The 27316-nt window shown below is 31.4% G+C and overlaps 2 protein-coding genes across 3 annotated transcripts; one reads left to right on the top strand and one right to left on the bottom strand.

The window, feature by feature from the left end:
* Positions 1-81: 81 nt before the first annotated feature.
* On the top strand, positions 82-14913 carry LOC139518883 (small ribosomal subunit protein mS29-like). Its single transcript, XM_071310552.1, has 13 exons — positions 82-226; positions 6185-6345; positions 6604-6705; positions 7207-7315; positions 8123-8215; positions 8690-8826; positions 10095-10169; positions 10758-10837; positions 11384-11498; positions 12350-12409; positions 13089-13184; positions 13637-13751; positions 14783-14913. The coding sequence occupies exons 1-13, from the start codon at positions 181-183 to the stop codon at positions 14866-14868; spliced, it is 1275 nt and encodes a 424-aa protein (XP_071166653.1). The 5' UTR covers positions 82-180; the 3' UTR covers positions 14869-14913.
* Positions 14914-15267: 354 nt separating this feature from the next.
* On the bottom strand, positions 15268-26052 carry LOC139518884 (uncharacterized). 2 transcript variants are annotated; one of them, XM_071310553.1, is made up of 7 exons: positions 25920-26052; positions 21684-21824; positions 21071-21110; positions 17913-18070; positions 17017-17130; positions 16320-16374; positions 15268-15545 (listed from the first exon to the last, which is right to left on the bottom strand). In XM_071310553.1, the coding sequence occupies exons 1-7, from the start codon at positions 25970-25972 to the stop codon at positions 15360-15362; spliced, it is 747 nt and encodes a 248-aa protein (XP_071166654.1). In that variant the 5' UTR covers positions 25973-26052; the 3' UTR covers positions 15268-15359. The 2 variants fall into 2 exon arrangements, with proteins under 2 accessions (XP_071166654.1, XP_071166655.1); XM_071310554.1 differs by lacking the exon at positions 17017-17130.
* Positions 26053-27316: the final 1264 nt, after the last annotated feature.

Below are 27316 nucleotides of genomic sequence, written 5' to 3'. Positions count from 1 at the left end.
TTTAAACCTTCTCCGTTAAACTGCATATAAATTAATGTTTAACTTGATATGTAATTTCAAAAAGATTGCAATATTTGCATCAAAATTTCTTTTCCCACAGTTCCATGTAAAAATGTCAGCCTCCAGATGAAAAAAACATTGAACTGCTAAAAAAAGCATGATTGACAATTTACTGGGAACATGACCTCTAAAATTTTATTAAATATACCTAGATTATGTCTAAGAGGTAAATATATTGTTCTCGATGCATACATGTAAACAAATGAAAACATTGAAGTGCTGAAAAAGCATAAAAATAATGAAAAATGTTCAATGACATGACTTCAAAAGTCACTAGCTATGTCTGTAGTGAAAAGTGCTGTTGGCTAAGGGGACAGTTTGATTTGATAGCAAGTTGTTATCCCCTTTCCATATGGATTCAGCCCAAGTTTTAAAGTAGGTCTGGTCCTAGTCGATTCGGTAAACGGACAGAAAGTCACAGGACATACAGTCACAAATTTGATAGGACAAAAAGTCACAATTAATTTTTTGTGAATTGTTTGAATATATAAGAGAAAGATCTTGAAATATTGTCTTTTTAATATTAGGCAGGCATAACCTGTGAATGGGGACGAAGTCTGTATGATTTTTTTTATAAATCAAACATGTTAAAAAGATAATTACACATTACATGGAGTCAATATTCAATAGATATGTTGTCCAAAATATAAGGTTTACAGGTAAACTATAGCTGGTAAATATAATCGGACATTAATTCAATGGACTGTCATGGCTATCGTCCGTGAAAATATACAGGTACAAAACAAAGGAAATTAAACTTGACCGCGAAATATTAACAACTAATCATAATCCAATACGATGATTTAAGTAAATCCCTAATGAATATTCATAGAAAATAATGTGAATATTAATATACATAAAAGTAAGGTTTGCAAGTAATAATTTAAACTAAATATACAATATTCAAAATATGTTATTAAGCTTTTATAACAAATACAGTCATTTGACAGTGATTAAATAGATGATTTTTACAATATATAAAATGATCATAAAAATCACTCTACTACACAAGGATACATGCGATCCCCTCTATCTGGGTCAGTATCTTTAATTGTTTTCCCAGAGGGGGTAATTGTAACGTTCTTTCCTGTAGCCCATTAGGGATATTGACCTGGTAATTAAAGTCATAAAGGCAGGCATAATAGTTTTTTCCGGTGAAGGACAAACTCGAAAGTGGTCTATTCTGTCCACTTTTAAACCAAGTTGATACATATCTCATTTTAAGTTGTTTTGTCACTGTGCGATTTAGCCTGCATTAAAGTTAATCCAGTCCTAAAAAAATATTTACAAAGGATAAACATTACAAATATTTATTCATGAATTTTATGAACAACAACAAAGGTTGATAATAAAAAAATTGTGCTTTTGATGCATATTCAATTAGACATTTATCACTGTGATATTGTAGGCTTTTTTCAGAACTACCTCTACCCTTTTTTATTCGGAAAATATGCGTCATTTTTATCAAATTGGGAAATTTATAATCAACTATGAATTTGACTAAAACTTCAGTTTGGAGACCCCATTCAAGAGTCAAACCCTACTTTGAAATAAGACTCTTATTGTCAGTGATGATGCATGAATAGACAATCAAATCTGCTCTTATAGTCATTTTAGGCATGAAAAATGTGTAATAGAGTGTTTTTCAGTTTGTATGCATGCACAATTATTACTGAGACTGCACTGTTTTGGAAAAAAGTTGCATTTTGGGAATAATTTAAAGCCATTTTTTTTTCAAATTGGATTCTTCTCCAGGGTAAAAAGCCTTTATTCTCCAGTAATTTAAGCCAAACAAGATCACTGTGACACAATTTAAAAAAAAAATCTGAACATATTTTAAATGTTCATATTAATCTTTTATATTAAAATATATTTTAATCAGTAGGGAAGATAGTCAGTTTATAGAATTTATGTTGATTAAGATTTTATTAGTAGATATATTAATAATAAAAACATATGCATGTATTACACTAAATTGATACAGAAGTCAGTACAATCATGAGTCTTCATTAAAAAGTTATTTTTAATTGACTTTGATCAATAATCTTTTCAACTGGTGCAATAACAATTCTTTACACCATAAATGCAAGCTGATGAAAAAGCTAATGCAGACATGCTTTTTCATACAAGTAATGAAAACTACTTAGGCCACACTTAAAAATATTTTGGTTTGCCCAAACCCTACCCAAAGGTTGAGACAGTGGGTATGTAGGTAGGCATTTTCTTTTCTTTTTTCAAAAAAAGAAATTGAAGTATCAGATGTTTATTAGTCTTCATGCCTATTGATTAAAAAAAACTTTCTTCAAATGACAATAAAAGAATTTGAGTAGGCAGCTTTTTTCTGGGTAGGTAGCGTTTGGGCAAACAAACCTATTATTTATCATGGCCCCAGATTGAGATATATATTTGAATAACTGCTTCCCTTCCATAAAAATTAAATAACCTGTTGTCATTAATCATCAGTACTGGTTCCTGATAAATATCTTTTCGATCAGGAAAATTTACCATTTTCATTTGCTCATTGTCACTTACCCTGAAGTGCTTTACAAAACCCTCAGACTTTTATAGTACATGTACATTGTAACTATTCATTATTGGATTGACTTGGGCTGGAACTATATTGCAGAATCAGTCAGCAAAATGGTTCTTCATACATTTGTTATTGATCTTAATTGTTATGTTCAACACATTTCTTTCTGTGAAAACAGCACAAGAAATATTTTATCAACAAAATAAATATTCCATGCAAAATATTTCATTTAAATTTGTTAGACCAACTTTGTCACATTGGCAGATGCAACACATTCCCCAAAAGGGAGGGAGGGCAGCCCTGCCCTCCCCCCTAAATCCGCCTCTGACTTTTGGTTAACAGTTTTGCTGGGTACTTGCTTGTTAACATCTTTTTTATCCCTCAGTATCAGGATATCTTCAGTGAAAAATCACTAACCAAAACTAGCTGCTATGAGGACTCAGGTTACTTATTGTATCTGAAGTTTGAGCTAGAATTGCTAAATTTATTAACACAATGTTGCCAAAGGAAATGATCTCCGTTTGAAGATTTTTAATTTCTTTCTTATCTATACTATTAAACGAGAAGACCTCATTTTGGGTGTCGCTTCTCTTCTTTCCACAATAAATTAATCAACACGCCTCTGTGTCCTATAGGTGCAGTGCATAGTCGCATTTGTCATCCATTCATATGATTATTCAGATTGAGTTATTTTGGGAGAAAATCGAGAAAAAGGGCATCCGGATATTGTCCCGTCATTGGACAAAATTTTAAGTCAGATTATACTTCCGGTTTGCGTTTTTCTGTATACTTTGAACATACATATACTACGAATAAAGTGTATTTTCAGAATTCTATCTGCTATCATTTTCAAGTTTACTATCCACGGTGGTCACAGAGTTTATTAAATAGAGAGGGTCTGTATACTATATCAATGACCACCATGGATCGATTAGAAAACTTAGAATTGAAAGTAAATACACTTTATTTATATAGTGAATGTTCATAATATACAGATAAGGGCTAAAATTATTCATGTGCACTTTTGATACCTTTTCTGAAATTCTCCAGTCATTAAATCTTTTACAAAATTCATTGATTACAAAAAAAAGAAGATGTGGTATGATTGCCATGTTGACAACTCTCCACAAGAGACCAAAATGACACAGAAATTAACAACTATAGGTCATCGTACGGCCTTCAACAACGAGCAAAGACTATACCGCATACTCAGCTTTAAAAGGCACCAAATGAAAATGTAAAACAATTCAAATGAGAAAACTAGCGGCCTTATTTATGTACAAAAAATGAACGAAAAACAAATATGTAACGCATAAACAAACGACAACCACTGAAGTACAGGCTCCTTACTTAAATGTTCATAACATACTAAATGTATATTCATATTGAAATTGATAGAAAACCACACATTGGGAATTTTGGAAATAAAGGAGGAGGGATTAAAAAAAACATTTTACTGTCCCCAATAATTTATGATTTATGATAATTTTGCTGAAATTCTCCAGTCATTCAATATTTCACAAAATTCTTCCAACAACACTTTACATACTTTAAACTACGCTCTGAATGCCAGCGATTTCGCGGGTGTGATCTAGTTATTTTGAAGTGCAATGTAAAACTTTTCAGACACAATCACAACAATAAAGATATATACTGGTGGATATAATTTTCAATAATTTTTATACGACCGCAAATTTTGAAAAAATTTTCGTCGTATATTGCTATCACGTTGGCGTCTGCGTCGTCGTCGTCGTCGTCGTCGTCGTCGTCGTCGTCGTCGTCGTCGTCGTCGTCGTCGTCGTCCAGCGTCCGAATACTTTTAGTTTTCGCACTCTAACTTTAGTAAAAGTGAATAGAAATCTATGAAATTTTAACACAAGGTTTATGACCATAAAAGGAAGGTTGGTATTGATTTTGGGAGTTTTGGTCCCAACATTTTAGGAATAAGGGGCCAAAAAGGGCCCAAATAAGCATTTTCTTGGTTTTCGCACCATAACTTTAGTTTAAGTTAATAGAAATCTATGAAATTTTGACGCAAGGTTTATGACCACAAAAGAAAGATTGGGATTGATTTTGGGAGTTTTGGTTTCAATAGTTTAGGAATAAGGGGCCAATAAAGGGCCCAAATAAGCATTTTTCTTGGTTTTTGCACAATAACCTTAGGTTAAGTAAATGGAAATCTATGAAATTTAAACACAATGTTTATGACCACAAAAGGAAGGTTGGTATTTATTTTGGGAGTTTAGGACCCAACAGATTAGGAATTAGGGGCCAAAAAGGGACCCAAATAAGCATTTTTCTTGGTTTTCGCACTATAATGTTAGTATAAGTAAATACAAATCTATGAAATTTAAACACAAGGCTTATGACCATAAAAGGAAGGTTGGTATTGATTTTGGGAGTTTTGGTCCCAACAGTTTAGGAAAAAGGGGCCCAAAGGGTCCAAAATTAAACTTTGTTTGATTTCATCAAAATTGAATAATTGGGGTTCTTTGATATGCCGAATCTAACTGTATATGTAGATTCTCAACTTTTGGTCCCGTTTTCAAATTGGTCTACATTAAGGTCCAAAGGGTCCAAAATTAAACACTTTTTACTACCAACTGATAAATTTAAATAATCTTTACCATTCAGTGATAACAAGCAGTTTTTTTACATCTTAATATTTTATGATGTATTTAAATGAGTAGTTATTGTTGCAAACTCCATTAGAAATTTGAATTGATATCAGTTTTGAAAAAGGGAAACGGGGATGTGAAAAAAAAGGGGGGGGGGGGGTTAAATTTTTCTCATTTCAGATTTCATAAATAAAAAGAAAATTTCTTCAAACATTTTTTTGAGAGGATTAATATTCAACAGCATAGTGATTTGCTCAAATGCAAAAAAAACCTTTTAAGTTCATTAGACCACATTCATTCTGTGTCAGAAACCTATGCTGTGTCAACTATTTAATTTTAGATTTAAAAAGTTTGAAGAAGAAATCTTTAATTGATTTGTAAAATCTTGGCATTTGTTTTGTGTAAAAAAAAACCATGTAATGTAAAAAATTTGATCACAATCCAAATTCAGAGCTGTATCATGCTTGAATGTTTTGTCCATACTTGCCCCAACTGTTCAGGGTTCGACCTCTGCGGTCGTATAAAGCTGCGCCCTGCGGAGCACCTGGTTTACTTTAAATTTAAAAATAATATCCAATGACAGTCGGGAAGAAAAAAATTTGTATGCAGAAATATTAAACATTGTTTCTTTATAATGCCTGTAATGTTGAGACACTAAACATGATCTATGAGAAACTGAAATTTTATGAGAATATTTCAAAGGGAGATAATTTATAGCTTGATTGAGGTAAACTAGCCAAAACTGTAGATATGAAAAAGTTGACTATTGGTCTGAACAAATGCACCATCCAAAATTTTCATTGGTTGGTTTAGATCGAAAAGATTTGTGCACAAACCCAAATATTTCTCCATATTTAGAATTACCTGTATATTTATTTGATTGAACTCAATATAAACCATGATATCTTTATTGGTTGTTTACCATGTTTACTTTGCATTGAAGTTAGTGGTTTAGTATCACTATTAATTTTTTCAGGTATTTTACATCCAGTTATTAATACTGCTGGTCCTGTTTGCAGTTGTAGACATTTAACCTCTGATGTTGCATCACAACAGAATGTTATCCAAAATATTTTTACAAGGAAAGAGAAAGATGAACACTCTAAGATTATATTTAGAACAGACATGACAAATCCGGTGAGTGAATAATGATTTGATAGACTTTTTGCAAAAAACTGTTGAAAGTCTTCTTTTGTTGACATTTTAAAAGAAAAGGAAAAATGTAAAATGATAAAGTATGGGATAAACACATGTCAAATAAAATACTAAAAAATTCACTATTTTTACTTATAAAAGGCAAAGAATTTGTAAACTCTATATACAGTTGTTACATTGAACTTAACATTGTGACTTTTTTCTTGGGATAACCGTCTTACATTTTTATTTATTTTATAGGGTGACCATGAAATAAGACATGAAGGTCTATTGTACACCATAGATAGGGGCATTTTTAGGAGGATTTCGTCGGATGACTGTTTCAACAGGTTTAAAATTCAGGTACTTTTTCATTAATCATATACAAAGAAACAGGTGTTTTGCATTTGCACCAGTCAGCAATTGCTAACAATAATTCCTTTTCAACAACAATTTGTTTTTGTTAATAAGAAAAATCACAAAATTTCTTCTTATATTAGAGTTTTAGGAAAATCCTGATATATGAATATATAGCTATATAAAGTTATTTTAAAGTGATTGACAAATTTTTTAAAAAATGGTAAGACTTTTTTTGGAGAATCTGTAGGGTGTCATCATGAATTGATATATAATATAGACTGTACAGTAACATATAGTTGTTAATTTCTGTGTTGTTTGTTATCGTGTTAAGAGTTGTCCCATTGGCACTCAAACCACATCTTCTATTTTATTATATAATATGCATTCCAAATTGTTTCCTTCATTGACATCATGTTAAAATCGTGTTAAAATTTTTGTGTTCTTAGAAATTTATTATAAGATTTCAAAATAGTTTATTCATTAATTTGATTTCCTATTTTTCAGGTTAGGACTTTTCAGGAGGCATGTATTATGATCAGGAAGCCAGCATTAGAAGTCATACATGCAATGAAGAATTTTGACCCAAATCTTCCAATGCCTAAATTCATTTTATGTATCCTTGTTAATCTGATTGTTATTGTACAAAAATAAAGGTATACTATAAATGTGGATGTAGAAGCGGAATAAACCACTGTAAATACAGAATTTTTTGTGAGGTTTTAATCAAAGATTGTGAAGGAAATAGGTTTGGCAGAATGAAAACTTGAATTTCATTTTGGATAGCACTTTTGTATGCTGTATTTGCTGAAGTTCTACTTATATGATTTTTGTCCATCCATACTATGGATTTTTAAAACAATCCAGTCAGTGTGGTCAAATTATTGATAAAATCAGTGAGGGGTACAAAGAAATGATTTTGCCCAAAATATGTTACTCCCATATCAACTTTTGGTTTTCAAATTTTGTTAATATATGTTTTTTTTCAATCATTTATGATTTTTGTTCTAAAAAAAACAGAAAAATTCCAAATTGATGAAATTGACAGCACAGTCAATTTGACGCAAAAAAGCAACAAATTTTCATAAAACTGTCTTAAATCATCACTAACTTATGGTTTATTTTAGTCAGATGTATTCTACTTCATCTTTAATGATAGAATGAAAAAAAAAAAAAAATTGTAAATCTGGGAATTTTTTTTTTTAAGGTGATAGCCCAAAAATGGGGCAAAATTGATAAAAAAATAGGAATATCATTAAAAATTGGTTCTTTCAGATGACTATAAAAAAGTGCTCTCATGATCATTTCTTTTTTATGGTCTTATAAACCCCAAAAATCATGTTAAGAATATTTTTAGAAATTTTTGGCTCCTCAATGATGAACATCCTTAATGAAAACACTATGATTTCCTTAACTTTGACAGATGGACATTTAGGAGTTGGTAAAAATATGACTTTGCTGCAAACTATGCATTATGCCTATATGAATAAATGGTGTATCATACAGACACCTTGGCGTAAGTATTGGTTGATCTTTTTAATATAACTTAGTTTTAATTCTTCAAAAATAAAGAAGTATAGCTGTCCTTGATTTACTTAAAAGGGTTGAGCAGACATGAGGTTATATTTTTTATGTCCCTGCCGTAGCAGAGGGGGGATTTTAAAATTGTCACACTTTATAAATGGAAAAATTGCTAAATCTGTCGTTTACATTCTCTAAAATTAATTTACCTCAAGTAAATGTTATGAACTTATACACATTGCTTAAAATCACAAAACAGTCTTAGCTACAAGAATCCTGCATCTGTATGTGGAACTTGACTCGTGCATATTTATAAGCAGAGACATCTGTGGCTCATAGACACATTCTCCATTTACTTTTTATAATTTGAGTACCTTAAAACCATACCAAATTAATTTAGCCTAAGGAGAGATCATTCTAAGTGTTTACTTTTTTTAAACAGAGATTTCTTTAATTATCTTTTCTTTAGCACAACAGTGGATAGAACGATACACAGAAGTAAGCAAATCTACTCATAAACCAGGTCGTATAGATTTACCTATGGAGGCTAGGGCATTTTTATGTCAGCTGAAGTCTCAAAATGGAATTGTCCTCAATGATTACAAGGTAATTTTTATATCGGGTTCATAACAGAGTTTACAAGAATTGTTTTGAATTATATGGAAATAAATTGCTGTTGAACTGTTGCCTAAACACTTATTTTATGCTACTTTTACTGTGTATATAACTGCTGTTAAAATACCTTCCATTTTGGTCATATAAATCTTTTGCAACTAAATCCATCAGTTAAATGTTAAAATGTATGATAACTATTACCAGCATGTAAGAAATTATCCAAATAAAGCAGCTTTGTTGAAATACAGTATAAAGTTAACTTTTACCAGTTGTAAACAAGAGTGGAGGTCTGAAAACTAACACCACAATGCCATACACAGTGGCGGATACAGGGGAGTTGGAACCCCAATTTTTTTTTGACAATCGATGCATTTGAATGGGAACATTTGGTTGGACCACCACCCCTTTTCTCCTTGGTTGGGACCCTCCGCCCTTTAAAATCCGCCCTTGATACATATCAATATAAGATGTGGTGTGATTGCCAGAGAGGCAACTCTCCGCCAAAGACCAAATGTTGTAGAAATCAACAACTGTAGGTCATCATACAGCCAACAAGAATATGAAAGCAACTTTTGGGTTCGTCTTACATTGTAAGTGTTAAAATTGAGAAAGGAAATGGTGAATATGTCAAAGCGACAACCACCCGACCATAGAGCAAACAACAGCCGAAGGCAACCAATGGGTCTTCAATGTAGCGAGGATTCCCGCACCCGTAGGTATTTTTTATATCAGATTTAGATACTATAAAAGGAACCAATGTAATGTAGTATGATGTTGCTTTTCCAGATACTTAATTCTGTGCGATTCCTCACTCTTTATAATTTCATTGCAGTGATATTGTTAGCCTCAAATTACCCCCGATATTCAGCTTCTTCCCCACAGAGAAAATTCCCAATTACAAAATAACATGGCTTAAAATTCCTCCCAATAAGTTGTACATTTTTCCCAAAAAGTGATGGCATCGGTAGTAATGATAAGTAAATTTAGTATTAAAATGTTCCTTTCCAGTTAAATATGTCTCAAGATTTCCCAATTTCCCCCCAAAAAAACAATGCATTTTTCACCCAAAAAAAAGGGTAGAGGTAGTTTTGAAAAAAGACAACAATATCACTGAATTAAAAAATGGAAATATTTATACTGATGTTAGACTGTCGAATGCCTTATTCACCTCAAAAACATTGATTTAAACTTAGTCCTAAGCAGTAAAGACGACAAGGAATTTTGTTATATCCTTTTTGATTGTCAATTTATACTTTCAGACTCAATATAGATACGACTGGACTGAAAGAGAAGCCACTGAGATAGGAACACCTCTTATAGAACTCCTAAAATTTGTAAGTAAAAAATAAGAATTTAAATGTTTTCCATAAGGTCTTGAGGCAATCTAAAATAATTCACTTTGTCCACTGCGGTGACTGCCCATATTTAGATTGCTGAGATATAATTCCATTTTAGGATACTTTTTACGCGAATTGACAGAGATGAGAGCAGGTGTAGTATTGGTTCCATCGTGTGTGTGTCTTTCAGAAATATGAAGAGGGTAAATGTACCTAGTTTGTGACATGCATAGCACAAACAAGTTTGTTTCACTTTTTTTTTTAACTTTGCAGAATTATTGCAAACAGATTGAAGACAGTGCACCTCCTTTTTTAAACAAATGTGCATTATTTATTTTTAGATTAATTGAACCTCATCATTTGTGTAATTAAATGATATAGAGTGTACTGTTGCATCTTTAACTCAAAAGGCTTTTTGCACAGTAATTGCACAAAAGACTAAATATATGCACCTCATATTTTTGGACAGATTTGAAGAATAATTGTCTCAGATTTCCTCATGTGTAAAATTTGTAATTTCAATCTTTGACTGTTTTAGTGTTTACCTTGTTTATTTCAAGCTGTAGTCTCTTCTTTTATTTTTAGGGACTTCAAAGAGTTAAATTTGCTGATGATGTTGTTGGGGCATTACTCAAAGAAATAAAATTACTGGCATCTCAGAGAAAGTATGTGTTTATAAGAAATAAATAATTAATTTGGTATTATGTCAATGAGACGAATATCCACCATAGTGAAAATGGAGTGTTAGTTTGCAATTATAGGCCCCCATATGGCCTTCAACAATGAGAAAAACCCATACTGTATAATCAGCTATACAAGACACCAGATGAAAAATTTAAAACAATTCAAATGAGAAAGCTAATGACATGATTTATAACAAACAAACAAAAAATAGTCACTTTTTAATCCACCTCGAAGTAAAATTCTAGCAATACTCTTTACACCCTTTTTCTATTGAATTACTTGAATTAAAGTTTTAATTGCATTAATGTCAAGTAACAGGTACAGCTAATATATTGGAGTATATCAGAAAGAATAGAATTTTAGGTTGCTGGCTAGCTGATACCATGACATTAAAATTAATTCAGGTTTTTTATGGAGGATTCTTCCTATTTTGTAAAATCAGTTTTTGCAAGTAAATCCTGTAGATTAACCAAAGAATAAAAACCTAAAAACACAATAATAAGATCAGAAAACTGTCTTTCTTTTAGAATAAAAGTTTTGGTTGTGGCAGATGGTATAAATGGATTTTTTGGACCAACCCGAATGAAAATTTCAGATAAAGCATTTAAAGATACAGAACAGGCCAAAGCAGGAACTGGATTTGTAAGTCAGTTCATAGGAATGTTAGATTTTTGGGGTTATTTAAGGGGTACTGTAACATAACACCTAAGGGGATAAACTCTTTAGAATTAACTGATCCTTTTAATCACATGCTATTCCTATTATAGTAAGGGCTATTCCAAAAAAAAATGTATGGGGGGGTTGGAAGGCAGTTTTTGTCAGCACTCGCCACCCCGACAATTGTAATTGAAAATTATAGTGCATTATAGTGTGAAAAGTTGCTCTGATACCCATCACCCATGTATTATTAATATAATGTGCCTTCCAACCCCTCCATACATTTTTTTCTGGAATAGCCCTAATGAGAAATCAAGCTTATTCCTGTAAATTGTGTGGTTCAAATTTCTTGAAATTCTTTATATTTTAGTCAACAGAGTAAATAATTTGTTAAAATTTGTATGATAATTAAACAGCCAAATCCATATAGTCAAAGTGTTGGGTACTCCCTTAAATAAGTATTTAGACTTAATCCACTGTTTGTACATGAAAATCATAATTGCAATTAGGAATTTCACAGTTACCATATTTTAATTTTTCCTTTTTCTGCAAAATTACTAAGGTTTCATAGACATAAAGATTTTTTTTTAATTCATTGGTTCCAGAAAGCACGAGATAAGAAGAATTTTCTTAGTTTGAATTTTGACTCTTTTTATCTGTATTCTGTCAAGTTTCGATTTTAGAAAAGAAATCTCTCTTATAGTACATACAATGCCTGATCAAACATCCCAACAAAAGTTGGCAAGCAAGTCAATCAAACATTTGGTCTACATGTATTATAATATAACAGCTCGTATGTCCTCTAGAGATTATTGTTGTTTACTTTTGTATTTCAGCTTCCTACTTCCGATTTGAGTCTAATAGATAATTTTAAAAGGTTGTTAGAACCTGATATGGTGAGTATAAATAACTTATGATAAAATAAGCCTCATCAGTTATTAAATGACTCAGACTTTCAGTTTTACCAATACTTTCATGGAATTTGTTCATCAGTATTTCAATACCTTAGCAAACATTGTTTGGACTTTTTCATCACACTTGCATTTATATGTTCAAATTTGATCTGTTGCTTTTTTTTTTGCATTGTAGTTCAATAATTGACCTTTTGTGCCTTTTCAGTTGATCTGCTTTCAAAAAATTGCAATACTGTATATGTGGTTGTCTAAATTATTTTTGTCAAGCACTCCAGCATTGAACAGATATTGATATTTAAATGTTCACTGTACAAATGTATAATAATAAGTGACAAGACTATTATGCATTTCATTAAGGTTTGCCTACATTTTACAAATAGAGTAGGGAAATTGTACTATTCCTGATGGGTGCATCCAGATAGATCTTTCGTAATGGAAGCCTTGACTTAAATTAATTTATTTTAATTTTGAAAATTTTATTTTTACAATAAGTTACTTGTAGTCTCTTTAGAATTTTTTATCATTGACCACATTTTGATTATTTGTCTAAGGTAAGAAATGTTCCATCACAAATAATAATCTTAGATAAAAAAATATTTACAATATTTGATAGAGAGAATAACATAATATGAAGTGATATTTATAATAATTACATTTACAGGTTAATAGTATATGTGTTGCTACAGTTGACTCTAATTTAATACCTAAAGTGAACAGAACAGATACAATTACTCCACAATATCTGTTAGGCAGAGAGGTAATTATGGTTATTTTTTTTCAAAATTATGATGCAAATGAACAGATTTGAGATATACTTCATAGAGACAGCAAACCCAAAACACAAAAAAAAAAAACAGTAATCGAATACAACAAAAAGTGCTAAAACAACAATTATTTATGCAATATGTGAAACTTATAATTGCCCCAAATCAGAAAAGTTATGAATGAATTTAACAGAGACAAAAAAAGGTTGTTACATATTTTAAAATGATAAAACAATTATTAAGATATGACTGAATACCAGAGATTCCTGATTTTTGAAGGCCATTTGCATTTGGAGGAATCTAGCTAGTTATTGTCAGCATTCCACTTATTTGTAAACTAATAATGTGACTTCTTTAATGTATAGGGAAGTTTGGCATTCATGTAACCCCAACAAATTTTTTAATCGTCTACACAAAATACCTATGTCAAGTATTTGTATTTCAGGGATTTGCAGCACTGGATCCTTTCATTCCAATTCATGTAACAAATTATTCAGATAAGGAAGCCACAAGTATGATGGAATACTATACAGATAGACAATGGATTTTCAAAGAAAGTGGTCTGTTTAATATGTTATCCTGCACCGTTGCATTAAGTTTTACCCCTGTCCATCTGTACTTCCCAAAACTGGTTTCCATTCTAATTTGTTTTTTTCACAACCAGGTGTTAGAAACTTATACATAATGCTTATTAACACAAAACACAGATCAAGTTTAAATTTTGATGGATTCACTATACCATTCTAGAGTTATGCTCCTTTACAAATGGAAAAATAGCTAGAATTTTTGTTTCTGTTCTCGGACTTTTGTTTGCCTCAACCAAGTTGTGAATTTTATAAACAATGCTCTTTACCACTAAACACAGATCAAGTCTGAATTCTGGTGTCATCTCTTTTACCGTTCTAGAGTTATGCCCCTCTACAAATGGAAAAATGTTTCCGTTCTCTTATTTAAGTTTGTCTCAAACAAATGTTATGACACTTATACACAATGCATATTACCACAAAACTCACACCAAGTCTGAATTCTGGTTGTGTAATGTTTACCATTCCAGGTTCCATAGTTAACATCACATACTGTTACTTACTGTGCTTCTCCAAAAGTAATTTGTCCTTTTAGATTACTAATGAAAGGCTCTTTGATAATGACCCTTTTTTCAAGTTGTAGTTTGAATATTAAAATGAGATGTGGTGTTATTGCCAATAAGACAACTATCCACTTGGACTAAATGACATAGATAGGATTATAGATCACCTCACAGCCTTCAACAATGAGCAAAATAAACACTGTATATATATATATATATATATAATGAGCTATTAGAGGACCTAACTAACAATTCAAAACAAGAAAATCAATATAAGGCAGCATACAACAGCCAATGAATTACAGGCTTCTGAAAGACCGTTGATCAATTACTATTAATTTTGCTGAAATGAATCAATTTATGTTCTCAGAATTAAATCTGCATGTTTTTGTCTTAGAAAAAAATGTTGTTATTGAGTCTGAGCTATACATAGATGCAAGGTGAGCAACTATTTTGTCCAGGCCCCTTTGAGTTTTGAGTTAATTCTTTACATATTATTTGTAGGAAAAACTCATGAAGGAAGAAAACAGCTGATGTTCTTATCAAATAATAATCCAAGAGAACTTTTTAAAGTGTGCACCACAATGTAAATTAAACACAAATGAATGTAAATAAAATAAGCTGTGTTAAATTTAGTCTTTTGCATCGTTTATCAAGATTAAAGTAAATGTTAATATAATGTACATGACATCACTTGAACAGGTTTTTTTTGTTTTTTTTACACAATTGCAGTTTGAAATCACATCTTCAAACTGATAAAGCATTTTATCTGATTGCTTCAGAGAAATGTAATTAATAAGGCTTCCAAAAGAATTATATATTCCGTACATGACTGAAATTTATATAATAAGTCCTCCAAATGGCTTAGATTTTCCACTTTTTGTTATGCAAGGCCTTTACATAACACGGTCATTTCTATTTTTTTTCCCAACTATCGATTGGTAAAAATTGATATGTGGGTTCAGTGAAATAAAACAAATACTAAGAAATTGGTGAACACTGATGTTATATATTTTGTAACAAAAAAATTATCACAGATCAATTGGGTGGCGTCTTTATAGTATATTCATGGATAAGAATCTCATTCCTCCTCAGTATAAGAGACATCTGTCATCCATCTTTGATAAAGTGACACATTTAATTCGTCCCATGTTTCAGATTTGTGAGGTAAACATTCATTATCAAACTTCAAAAATGGCGATTGATCTGAGTTTTCATTATTACTATAGTCCAATGGTAAGCTCTGTCCTTCAGGAGAGAAATTGATCTGAAATAAACAAATCAGTATAGAATAAAGTTAATTCATTTTTATTGTCATCTAAAATTTGAGATAATTGAAAGTTTAGATAAATTATTAAAACAGTAATACTTGAAAACATTTTATATTAATGCATGGTGCATTACATTGCACACATAATGCACACATTACCATTAAAATTGCATGCATTTTTTATGTTTGGGCTCACCTAGCTAAAAAGAGAAAAAGATATTTTTGTCATTAATTCTATATTTCGTGTTCAATGTTGGAGAGTGTCCTTTGTTGAATATGCATATAGACCAAGGTTAGCGACATAGGCTCTTTAGAACATCTAGTTTATTGTGTAATAACAGGAAATTCATAACAAAACAAGAAATATAACATCACAATTAAATTTTGACCCATCATTTGCTGTGAATAGATATTTCATTAGTGAAGAGAAATTATTTCTCACACCTATCAAGAAATGTGAAATTGCACAAAATTAAAGAAACTCCCCTCGGCGAAACATCTTTCCCAATACTTTCCAAAAAAGTCTAGATACCACCAAACTTAAATACTGTGAATGTATGCCATATATGTATATGCAGTTCAGAATATAGAAGATTCATTTCTGCAGAGGAGGAGGATAAATTGTAATTAAATGGTACATAATGACTTGACACATTTTACCCTAAAATTGTAAAAAAATCTTTTTCACACACTATATTTACAACTGTATACACTTAGGAAATTTGGAGTCACTAGCCCAAGAATCTCTTTTTACTGCTTTTAAAAATATACCTTTGAAGAAAGTTTCTCATCTTGTTCCAATGCTAGGCTTGTATTAACTGTAACCCTGTAATTATAAGTGTGTACATGTGACAAAGAAATAAAATCATATCAGAAGCTTTGGTACTTTCGATAAGAAGAATGGACCTAATGTAAAGATTTAATAATTTGTAAGCTTTCTATAGAAGCAATGCAATGCAGGAGCAGCCTTTTCCCCGACAGTTGATAACTTTTTCATCAAGAGAGCCAGATTTATACTTTAATCCTTCAGAAAAGATGATGATGATGGATTAGATATTTAACATCCAGAGACAACTAGTACATGTATAATAGGACTAAAACCTGTTATTATAAGATAATAATATGTATATGAACCCTGATATTAACTGTTATAGCTTGCTAAGTGGGTTTTTAATGTTGGACACAATTATTGTGACGCAAGTAGATCAGTTTCTATTTATCCTGAATGCCATGTGCTTGGCAGAGAAGCAGCACATACCAATTTTCAAGTCTTTGGTTTAACGGTAACCGAGCAAGGGATCAAACTATATTAACCTCCAGCACTTGAGGTGAGCAAGAGACCAACACCGCTGTTTCAAGAATATAGGTATGTGTGCACAAAATGTATAGATAATTACATCCATTACTTTGAAACCATACACAAACTTTTTGTATTAAATTACAGATTATCTTGGTTTTCAAAATTTACCTGTGAGCTAACTTTGATCTTAACTGTTGTATGTGTCCATTCACAGAATTTTTTAAATTATCATTCAAATCTTTTTTAATGACTTTTGGTGCTTGCAGTCTTTTTGTTTTTTTTCTAAATGACAAAAAAAAGCAATTGTAAGTTTCTAAAAAGAATATAATAGAAATGTCCTCTATGTGTTAATGTTAACTAACGGTTAACGAGGCCGGGATAAGGTACCGGTATTTGATGTATCCACTAACAAATGTGAAAAACTATCAATAAAACATGATTTACCTTTTAAAAAAAAAAAGAAATGTCTTCATGAAACACTTTTCCATTTGATTCTTGACAAGAATTCTTATTCTTTTTTCTGATTTAAATCTAGTCTATTATGTAATCCAAAGCTTCAATTAATTTTGAGATCACTAGGTGAAATGTCCAGGTTAAAGCAATCTTTATTATAATAACAATTGAATGGACAATTGAATGCCCTTTGGAACTGTATAAACAGAAGATCTCTTAAAATTTTGAAGTCTTATAAAGGTCAAGTTATAAGACAAAGTAGTCCCAAAATAATTTTCTCACCATTTTATTGGATATATTACACAGGAATTTTTCAATGCTCACTAAACCGAGTCAGTTATTCAAATTGGATGGTATAAGAATACTTTGATATATTTTCATTGCCAGGAGTAAATGGAATTTTTTGGAAAGCTAATGAATGGTACAGAGAACAGTAGCTACATGCATTTATTCAATTTGACAGTTCACCTTGCAAAAGTTTAAAAACACTGATAAACACCAACTGATACTGGGAAAAGTTGTCTTTCCTTTACCATAATAATGATCATAAGTGAAGTTACTGGTTCTTTAAAATTTAATATAATGAAAATAATTTTTATGACTATATATACTTTCTAAACAAATGTTTTGGATGGGGTAAATCACTGTTGTCCAGGGATATGAAATTAGCAGGCAATGTTTTAATATGCTTTTTGCTAAATGATCCTTCTGTATCATCCTTAGGCTTCTTATGATTCATGCTTTCTCTTGAAACCATCTTTCCACACTTCTGAAATAAACAGTTATTTATGTATGGTCGTGTAACAATTCTATTCTGTTCAGGCAACTATGGGTCATTAACTTTTACCCTTATGAATCTGTACGTGTGTCCATCTGTAGGTTTGTATGTGCTGAAATTGGTTTCTGTTCTCTTACTTTAGTTTGTCGCAACCAAAAGTTATGAAACTTTTACACAATGCTTATTACCACAAAACAACTTATTTTATAATAAAAGATTATTTTATAATTAAAGATATTCATTGGAAAATAAATTATTTGGTACCTGCTAGTTCATATTTTGGTGTAATAACACAAAATCAAAGTAAGTCACATCTGGTTGCATACAAAAAAAGGGTAAAAAAAAAAGTTCCCTTGAATGGGATAAACATATATCTTGGGGGTTTCAAAGCACCATTTTTTTTTTTTTTTGGTGTTTGTATAAATTATTTTGAAAACATGAGGTTACATGGTTACTAAAGCTTGTACACAGGGAAAAACAAGTGAACATTTGATACATCAATTTCCAGTGATGGTTATTTTCTTATATGCAATGGATTGTTGTGTGTAATTTGGTCTTTGGTAGTGGACAGGATAAAACTTTACTCATGCCATGTATTTATTATTTGAAACATAGATAAATTCCATACAAATTTTTGAAGAATGCAAAGTCAACAAATAACTTATAAGGGAAAAACAATGGTGGTATTACACCTATAAACTAGTGAAAATGTATATCATTTAGTAAATTTTCCTACAACTCTGAAACTAAACTTCAAGTTAAACAAGAAACTGACATTGTAATTCATATCATAACTATGATCATCTGACGTAAATCTGTAACAAAGGGCAATTCTAAAAAAATTGTTCTTGCAACTATCTTTTTTTTAATGCCCCAACTGTAGCAGAGGGGGCATTAAGTTTTACCCTTGTCCATCTGTAAGTACGTCTCAAAGTTGGTTTCCATTCTCTAACTTGAGTTTGCCTCAACCAAATGTTATGAAACTTATACACAATGCTTATCACCACTAAATACAGATCAGGTTTGAATTTTGGTAGTGTCTGTTACAGAGTTATGCCCCTTTCCAAATGGAAAAATTTCTAAATTTTTCGTTTCTGTTCTCTTACTAAATTTGCCTCAACCAAATGTTATGAAACTTATACATTATGCTTATCACCACTAAATACAGATCAGGTTTGAATTTTAGTGGTGTCACTTTTACTGTTACAGAGTTATGCCCCTTTACAAATGGAAAAGTTTCTAAATTTTTTGTTTCTGTTCTCTTACTAAATTTGCCTCAACCAAATGTTATGAAACTTATACACAATGCTTATCACCACTAAGTACAGATCAGGTTTGAATTTTAGTGGTGTCACTTTTACTGTTACAGAGTTATGCCCCTTTACAAATGGAAAAGTTTCTAAATTTTTTGTTTCTGTTCTCTTACTAAATTTGCCTCAACCAAATGTTATGAAACTTATACACAATGCTTATCACCACTAAATACAGATCAGATTTGAATTTTATTGGTGTCACTTTTACTGTTACAGAGTTATGCCCCTTTACAAATGGAAAAGTTTCTAAATTTTTTGTTTCTGTTCTCTTACTAAATTTGCCTCAACCAAATGTTATGAAACTTGTACACAATGTTTATCACCACTAAATACAGATCAGGTTTGAATTTTAGTGGTGTCACTTTTACTGTTACAGAGTTATGCCCCTTTACAAATGGAAAAGTTTCTAAATTTTTTGTTTCTGTTCTCTTACTAAATTTGCCTCAACCAAATGTTATGAAACTTATACACAATGCTTATCACCACTAAATACAGATCAGGTTTGAATTTTAGTGGTGTCACTTTTACTGTTACAGAGTTATGCCCCTTTACAAATGGAAAAGTTTCTAAATTTTTTGTTTCTGTTCTCTTACTAAATTTGCCTCAACCAAATGTTATGAAACTTATACACAATGCTTATCACCACTAAATACAGATCAGGTTTGAATTTTAGTGGTGTCACTTTTACTGTTACAGAGTTATGCCCCTTTACAAATGGAAAAGTTTCTAAATTTTTTGTTTCTGTTCTCTTACTAAATTTGCCTCAACCAAATGTTATGAAACTTATACACAATGCTTATCACCACTAAATACAGATCAGGTTTGAATTTTAGTGGTGCATTTTACTGTTACAGAGTTATGCCCCTTTACAAATGGAAAAGTTGGGGCCATCACTTTTACTGGTCTACTAGAGTTAAGTGCTCTTCAAATGCAAAAATTGCAGAAAAAATTCAAAAATATCAATCAAGTATTTATTTTTTTTGAATTGGAGTTATCTTCCTTTGTCCATGATTATATTTGAATCAACTACAATCAATGCTTTTTAAAAAAATCTTCTTTGAAAATTGGAGTTATCTGTTTTTGTCCAGAATGGTAGTTGAATTAACTAAAACCAATGCTTTGTACAATGCAATATTCAATTTTACTACTAACTGATAAATTAAAGAAATATTTACCATTCAGTGCTTACAAGCACTTAGATTACCATTCTAGGGTTATGCCCCTTTACAATGAAAAATTACTGAATAACTTAAGTTTGTTTCAACTAAATTTAATGAAATGTATATCAGTTTATATAATGCTTATTACCACTAAACTCAGATTAAGTTCAAATTTTGGCAGCTTCACTTTTACAGTTCTTGAGTTATGTCCCTTTATAAAGTTATATGCTAGTGGGGGCATCATCTGTGTCCCTATGGACACATTCCACGTTTATTTTTTCTTTCTTTTCAATAAAAATAAATGCAATTATTTTTAAAGGATGATGTTTTCTTTCTCCTGTGTAGGTAATGATCCTAAAATATGATTTATATGTACCAGCAGCTGAATAGAAGGTATTTACCTCTAAAGGTAGACTGGCAACATTGATTCACATGTCCAAATCAATAAAGATTTCACTTGTAGATATTTATCAAAAAATATGTTTTTTTCAAAGATCTTGTCAATATAAGAAACTCACAATTCCAAGCTGTTCACTATAGGTCTGGCTGAAAATAGGTCTGAAGATAGATGAAAACATTGTATTATAAGATTGAAAATAATGCACATTTTGTATTACAAAAATAATATATCCATTTTATTAGTATTGTTTCATCAAATGAATTACTTTTTGTTTTGTTAAATAAAATATCAAGTTCCCATTGCAATAACATGAATGGTACCAAATTTTTTGCACCAGATGGGCATTTCGACAATCAATGTCTCTTTTAAAAGTGATGCTCATGGCCAACATATTTGATAAATTTGGTTTATTTACTAAATGAGAAAATAAAGTGGAACATTGTAATCAAGACTAACCTATGTGTTTACTGTCAAAGTGAGACATCCATGTCTTATATATTCAGCTCTTAGTTTAGACCATTGGATTTCCTGTTTAAATGGTTTTACACTTGTCATTTTTGGACCCTTTATAGCTTGCTGTTCAGTGTGAACCAAGGCTCTGTGGTGAAGGCCTATAATTGTTTAGTTTTTACACATTGTGACTTGGATGGATAGTTGTCTCATTGGCACTCATACCATATCTTCTTATATCTACTTTAAACAGACTTAAAAATACAGTACTTTATCTTTACCGGTTTACAAATATATTTTCTTGTGTTGCAAATAAATCTTGTGAAGCTGATTGGTCATACAATAAATCATCAGTAGGACTTCCATTTATAGGTTGAGGTGTTAACTCCTCCACTTCAAATCTTTTTGCAGTCTGTGAAGCTCTAAAATGTAAAAGTGAGAAAATGACATTCTGCCAATGGTTTTCAACTTTTTATCAAACTACACACTAGCACATTTTTATTTTTATTTTTGGGATACGATTGCTTTTAAGCAATCTGTAGACTTCTACCGTTGACTCGGGGGCTCATTCCCTCACGTCAACCGTTTTATTCTAAACATTCAGCAACATCTCAGATTCTTATGATTGTCTTGCTTTAAAAGGTAAAAACAAGCAAAAGGATTGAACATAAACAACTTTCCTGTAATGTTCTTCTCATAATCTTCATGTTTGATTTTTCCGTTGACTTATATGCGTGTTTTTAACAACACGGAAAATCAGAATAAAGCAGTATTTATATTTAGTGTTTTTATAAATTTAGAAACACGTCAGAGGGAATTCCCCAGTTTTGATAAATGCGAGAGTTCTTTGAATTTCGATAATTCTATTTCTGTCATATAAGAACTGAAGTGGAGTTTTCTATATTTTACCGTTATGAAACTGATACTGTACTCTCATATAGAAATTGAGACTCATTCATCATATCATAAATTAAATAAACGTTCTTGTTCCAAATCGCAAATCGCGGGTTTGTTTATGTATTAATGCGCATGCGTATAGTTTTCTTGATTTCAAGGGGTATCAGATTGAGTGGTTGTTCTGGATTCCCCGCTTATTAATTAATTTGAAACTCATTCTATGTCTTCTATGTCTGCCTGCTACTGAGGGTTTAATATTGTTGTTGCATAATTTAAAATCATATGCATCATTTAAATTAAAATCAATGAAGTTTTACCTATAACACCCCTTTAGCCGAAATGGAGTCTTCCATATTATCGTTTCGAGTTGTCTCCCTTTCAGAAGTATTTCCCGTCAAAATCGTCTCAATTTAAACAGAGGAGTGTACGGAAGGATTCATGCCCACTTGACCAAAAGGAAATTAATAATTAAAGAGTTAGAAATGGGGTTCCTCCTAGAATTAACGGTGATAAGATACGAAGTAATAGTCCGAGATTACTGGGTACAAGTCAAATCGGCACCTTGTCAAATCGGCACGCATAGAAAAAGTCAAATCGGCACCTATTTAAAAGTCAATTCGGCATCCAATAATATTTGATATAATATATGGGACTGGGAAATGGGGTTCCTCTTAGAATTAACGGTGATAAGATACGAAGTGAATAGTCCCGAGATTACTGGGTACAAGTCAAATCGGCACCCATAGAAAAAGTCAAATCGGCACCTGGTTAAATCGGCATCTAGTCAAATCGGCACCTATTTAAAATTCAATTCGGCATCCAATAATACTTGATATAATATATGGGACTGGGACTATTTAAGTTTGTAATTTAAGTATACTAGCATAAAAGTCCCCCATGGTCTCAGCTTGTCTGGCAAATCAGCCGTCGGACATCAGAGTAATCTCGAACTATGAAGTGAAATACCTTCTCTCTCTCTCAGTGACTGCTGTGGAAAGTAAACTTGGAATTGATAGCACACAAATAAAACACGATAAGTACATTGCTCCTACACTTGTATCCGGGATTAGCTATTTTTAAAGTTGAGTGACTATTCAGATTTATATTACCTTTGCATGTGCAGTTGAATTAGTTTTGAAAATAATACTATCCAGCTGTACCAGGCCTTGCGGTCATAAAATTTTTGAGTCAGTTTTTTTGTACTCATACTAAAAAGTCAACCAATGAAATTGCTTGATTTCTTGTTTCGAGCATGATTTTTGTGCTCCAAGCACTGAGCAAAGTTTTATGCCTTCAAGGCCATAGTCCAAATAATTATGACGTCTTGGAAGGCTATCATATTTTTTTTTCTTTGACGCCTTACTTCGACGTCGAAATAAAGCGTCAAAGAAAAAAAATATAATAGCCTTTCAAGACGTCATAATTATTTGGACTATCAAGGCCAGGGCTGCCAAAAATGTGTGAGACTCACGCATGTTCATGCTTTTTAGCAGCAGTATCCTTGGATCAATTTTTTCCTCTTTTTGGCCAAATCTCACGAATTTGCTTAATGAAAAGTTGGCAGAACTGCTATATATGTGTCAATGAAAACTATATGGCAATCGTATCCCTCAGAGCATTCTGCTCTTTGATTATGAAACTGTGGCTTATGAAAGGGATCAAATGCCCTCTATACAAACTCTGTCTGACGGACAATATATATCAGACAAAAATCATTTGGTCAGACAGAAATTTTTAGATTTTTTAGTTGAAAATATAGAAGAAAAAGTCAAATTTCTTTTTCAGTCAGAAAAACACAGGCAATTGTTTCTTTCAATGAGGGGGTTTCTATCCACACTTGTACCAAATATTTTTCATACGAGTGTGGATAGTAAACCCCCCATTGACAGAAACAAGTGCCTGTGCAGACATACACTACATGTAAATTAGGCTAAAACAGTAATACTAAATTAAGCATGGTCTCAGACTGATACATTTTATAGTCCAGTCAATCTATCATAAATTTGGCCCTACCCTAACCTTGAAGTAATTGCAACTGAAGATTTTTAACCTATAGCATTATACCACAAACATACACAGAAAAAAGTTCCATAAAATCTAACTTGAGGAAAACTAAAAAAATATGGTTTTAAAATTCCTATGGAGACTTGCATTGATTTGGGAGATAACTCTACAAAAAAGGCAGAAATATCAATAAAAATTGATTTACAAAATTATAACTTTACCGCTTCTATTTAACAAAATGTATTGATTCTTGATATTTTAGCTGTCTTTAGAGTATAACAACAAATCTAAAGGTGTTTTCATATTTTTAATCAAGCTGCTGCAAATATTTAATAATTCATTAGTTAACCATTTATTATATTTTTCTGCATGTCAATGTAAAGAATCTGAAATTAGAAAAAAATAGTTAACGTGACGGTACCCAAATTGCACCTATTTTGACAGTTTTTTCACCTACGTTTTTTTATGATAAAGACAATAATGTCCATTCTGTGTTTATTTTGTAGCCGTATCCTTCTTTATTATAAAGGTATACCTATTCGATTTTTAATCCATATGGAATCATAGAAAAATTGGTCTAAACTGACCTCCAAACCATCAATGATTCTGAAATGAGGAGTACCCAAATTGCATCTATGCTTAAATTATCATCGTCAAAAGTCGAATAACAGAGCTTTTGTTTAATTTCCTCAAATATTTTGAACAATCGGATATTAATCCATGCTTACTTTTCATTTTTTTTTTAAATGGGTACTTGTAACATATTGTATTTGATCATTTTAAAAAGATGACGTCTTGATGACGTCGCATGGCGACGTTTCAGTACATTTTGCTTTTTCAGTAAACACTTCATCTATTGATAAATACTATGAACGTTTTGTGCATATCTAAATATGTTTACCTATGTTGAAAGATGTGCATAGTATCAAATCATAAAAATACAAATTGTGTAGTCTCTAGGAAATCTTGTAAGATGTCCGCTGCTATTTTTGCTAAATAGGTGCAATTTGGGTACTCGTTGCAATTTGGGTACCGTTACGTTAAGCATATATTCTTCTTTTTGTGGTTTAAAGTTTCTTTAAACAAGGTAGATGCTGAACAAATATAATTTACAGATATAATTAATACCAACAGAGACATATATACGTCTCTGATACCAAATATTCACATTATATTTTCAAAATGGTCACAAAGCCATAAATTTGCAATTTCTTTTATGAAAAATGTGCTAAAAAAATGAAAATACCTTTAACACTTTGGTTTTGTACACTTCATGAGCAGAAGATTATATTTATAGTCAAATATGAACTTACAACCCTATCAAAGTATCATATTTTACATGAATTTTAAGAAAATCAACCAAAAAAAAGACTCACTTTGCAATGTTAATTTCCATAGGCATAGGAATGATTTTGAGATTTCCTCAAGTTAGATTTTATGGGACTTTTTTCCGTGTAAATTTGGGGCGTAATACTATGAAATAAAACATTTTCTGTTGCAATTAGTTTGAGGTTAAAACTGAGTTTGACTGGACTATTTGTAAATCTTTGTTGCAAATCATAATATGAATAAAATAATATTTGAAATTTTAGGGATACAAAACGGTTCATATATACTTTCCAAACGGTAGATCATAGTTTAACTCTCTTGTCTGTTTTGTTTCATTCATCTCACACAAATTCGTCTGCTTTCCTTTGTCGTACACTTAGCCTACTATAGAGTAAAATCAGAAGTGTTCCAAATGGACTGTTTTGTAGTAATGTGTTCATTTTATGTTTCAAACGACAACATTATCTCAGTTTCCTACACCGTTGATAATGGAATACTAGAGGAGTAATTGGAATCACAGCATAGTTCAAATGCCTTTTACATATTTATTTTATAATTGATTATTAGAAACAGAGAATCAGACTTTAACAAGAAGTCCCTGCACCAGACAACTAAAAAATGGGGCATATTTATATCAAAACCAAACTGATAAGAATGGACAGGAGTTTCATCCTAAGCAGATCTAAGCAATGCAATGGAATTTTTATAAAGTACCTACAGGAGCAATGTGAAGTAGGGCTTTTATTTGTTATTGTATTTAATATACCGACTTTAAATTAATGCTTTATGTCCGGTTTATATACACACACACAAAAAAAAAAGAAGAGGTGGCCGGTATGACTGCCAATGAGACTGTTCTCCACAAGAGACCAACATGACACAGAAATTAACATCTGTATGTCCCCGTACGGCCTTCAACAATGAGCAAAGCCCATACCGCATAGTCAGCTATAAAAGTCCCCAAAATGACAATGTAAAACAATTCAAACGAGAAAACTAACGGCCTAATTTATGTATAGAAAATGAACGATGTCTTATGTACTATATCTACATGCTGATTAGAACACGAATACCAATATTTTCGTCGGTTTCTACAATATTACAGAAATGTTACCATGTCAAATATTTTGTGTTATGGAAAGCCTAGAAATACACAACCAAAATCGGTCTTTAAAAAGATAGCTTAAATAACATGTTGAGCTTGAATAATTATATAGAAGTATTACTTTTGGTGCGTATATTGATATATGTTTAATATAGTTATTTAAATGTATAACAAAACGCTCACAGAGAGAACTGATTTAAAACTGAACCAGGAGTAGATAAAAGATGTAGTAAAACCGTGTATACAAGGAGTGTCCGCGTCTGTCATATATGTCAACTTTCTTTGATCTCACGATTTAGGAGCGCTTGAAAAATTTGTCATGTGAATTTCTCACTTATTACGAGTTATAGAACAACTATATGGGACAGGGTTCTTGCATAGTCTACATATTCTTCAGATAGGGTTCACCCGACCTCGACCTCATATCATGGATCACTGATAAAGGTTAGTTACGTGACGGTCACAGTGGTTAAATTCTCAGATAATATAAGAGGGGCAATACCTTTTAATGTTAACCTGTTATTGCGTTTTCAAGGTGTTATTAACTGTTATTTGACATAAATGCAACCCACTGTGTTA

Source organism: Mytilus edulis, chromosome 4 (assembly GCF_963676685.1).
Source record: "Mytilus edulis chromosome 4, xbMytEdul2.2, whole genome shotgun sequence".
In the NCBI taxonomy this organism is placed as follows: domain Eukaryota; kingdom Metazoa; phylum Mollusca; class Bivalvia; order Mytilida; family Mytilidae; genus Mytilus; species Mytilus edulis.
This window is presented reverse-complemented; position numbering and strand designations above follow the sequence as displayed.

Coding starts and splice junctions, on each gene's coding strand:
- LOC139518883 (XM_071310552.1), top strand. CDS start 181: ATGACCTCTAAAATTTTATTAAATATACCTAGATTATGTCTAAGAG. Junction 10,838..11,383: donor TTACTGGCATCTCAGAGAAA/GTATGTGTTTAT, acceptor TCTTTCTTTTAG/AATAAAAGTTTTGGTTGTGG. Junction 12,410..13,088: donor GGTTGTTAGAACCTGATATG/GTGAGTATAAAT, acceptor TTACATTTACAG/GTTAATAGTATATGTGTTGC.
- LOC139518884 (XM_071310553.1), bottom strand. CDS start 25,972: ATGAATGAAACAAAACAGACAAGAGAGTTAAACTATGATCTACCGTTT. Junction 21,825..25,919: donor TATGATCTACCGTTTGGAAA/GTATATATGAAC, acceptor TTTACATTTTAG/AGCTTCACAGACTGCAAAAA. Junction 15,546..16,319: donor ATGAGAAACTTTCTTCAAAG/GTATATTTTTAA, acceptor TGTTTATTTCAG/ATCAATTTCTCTCCTGAAGG.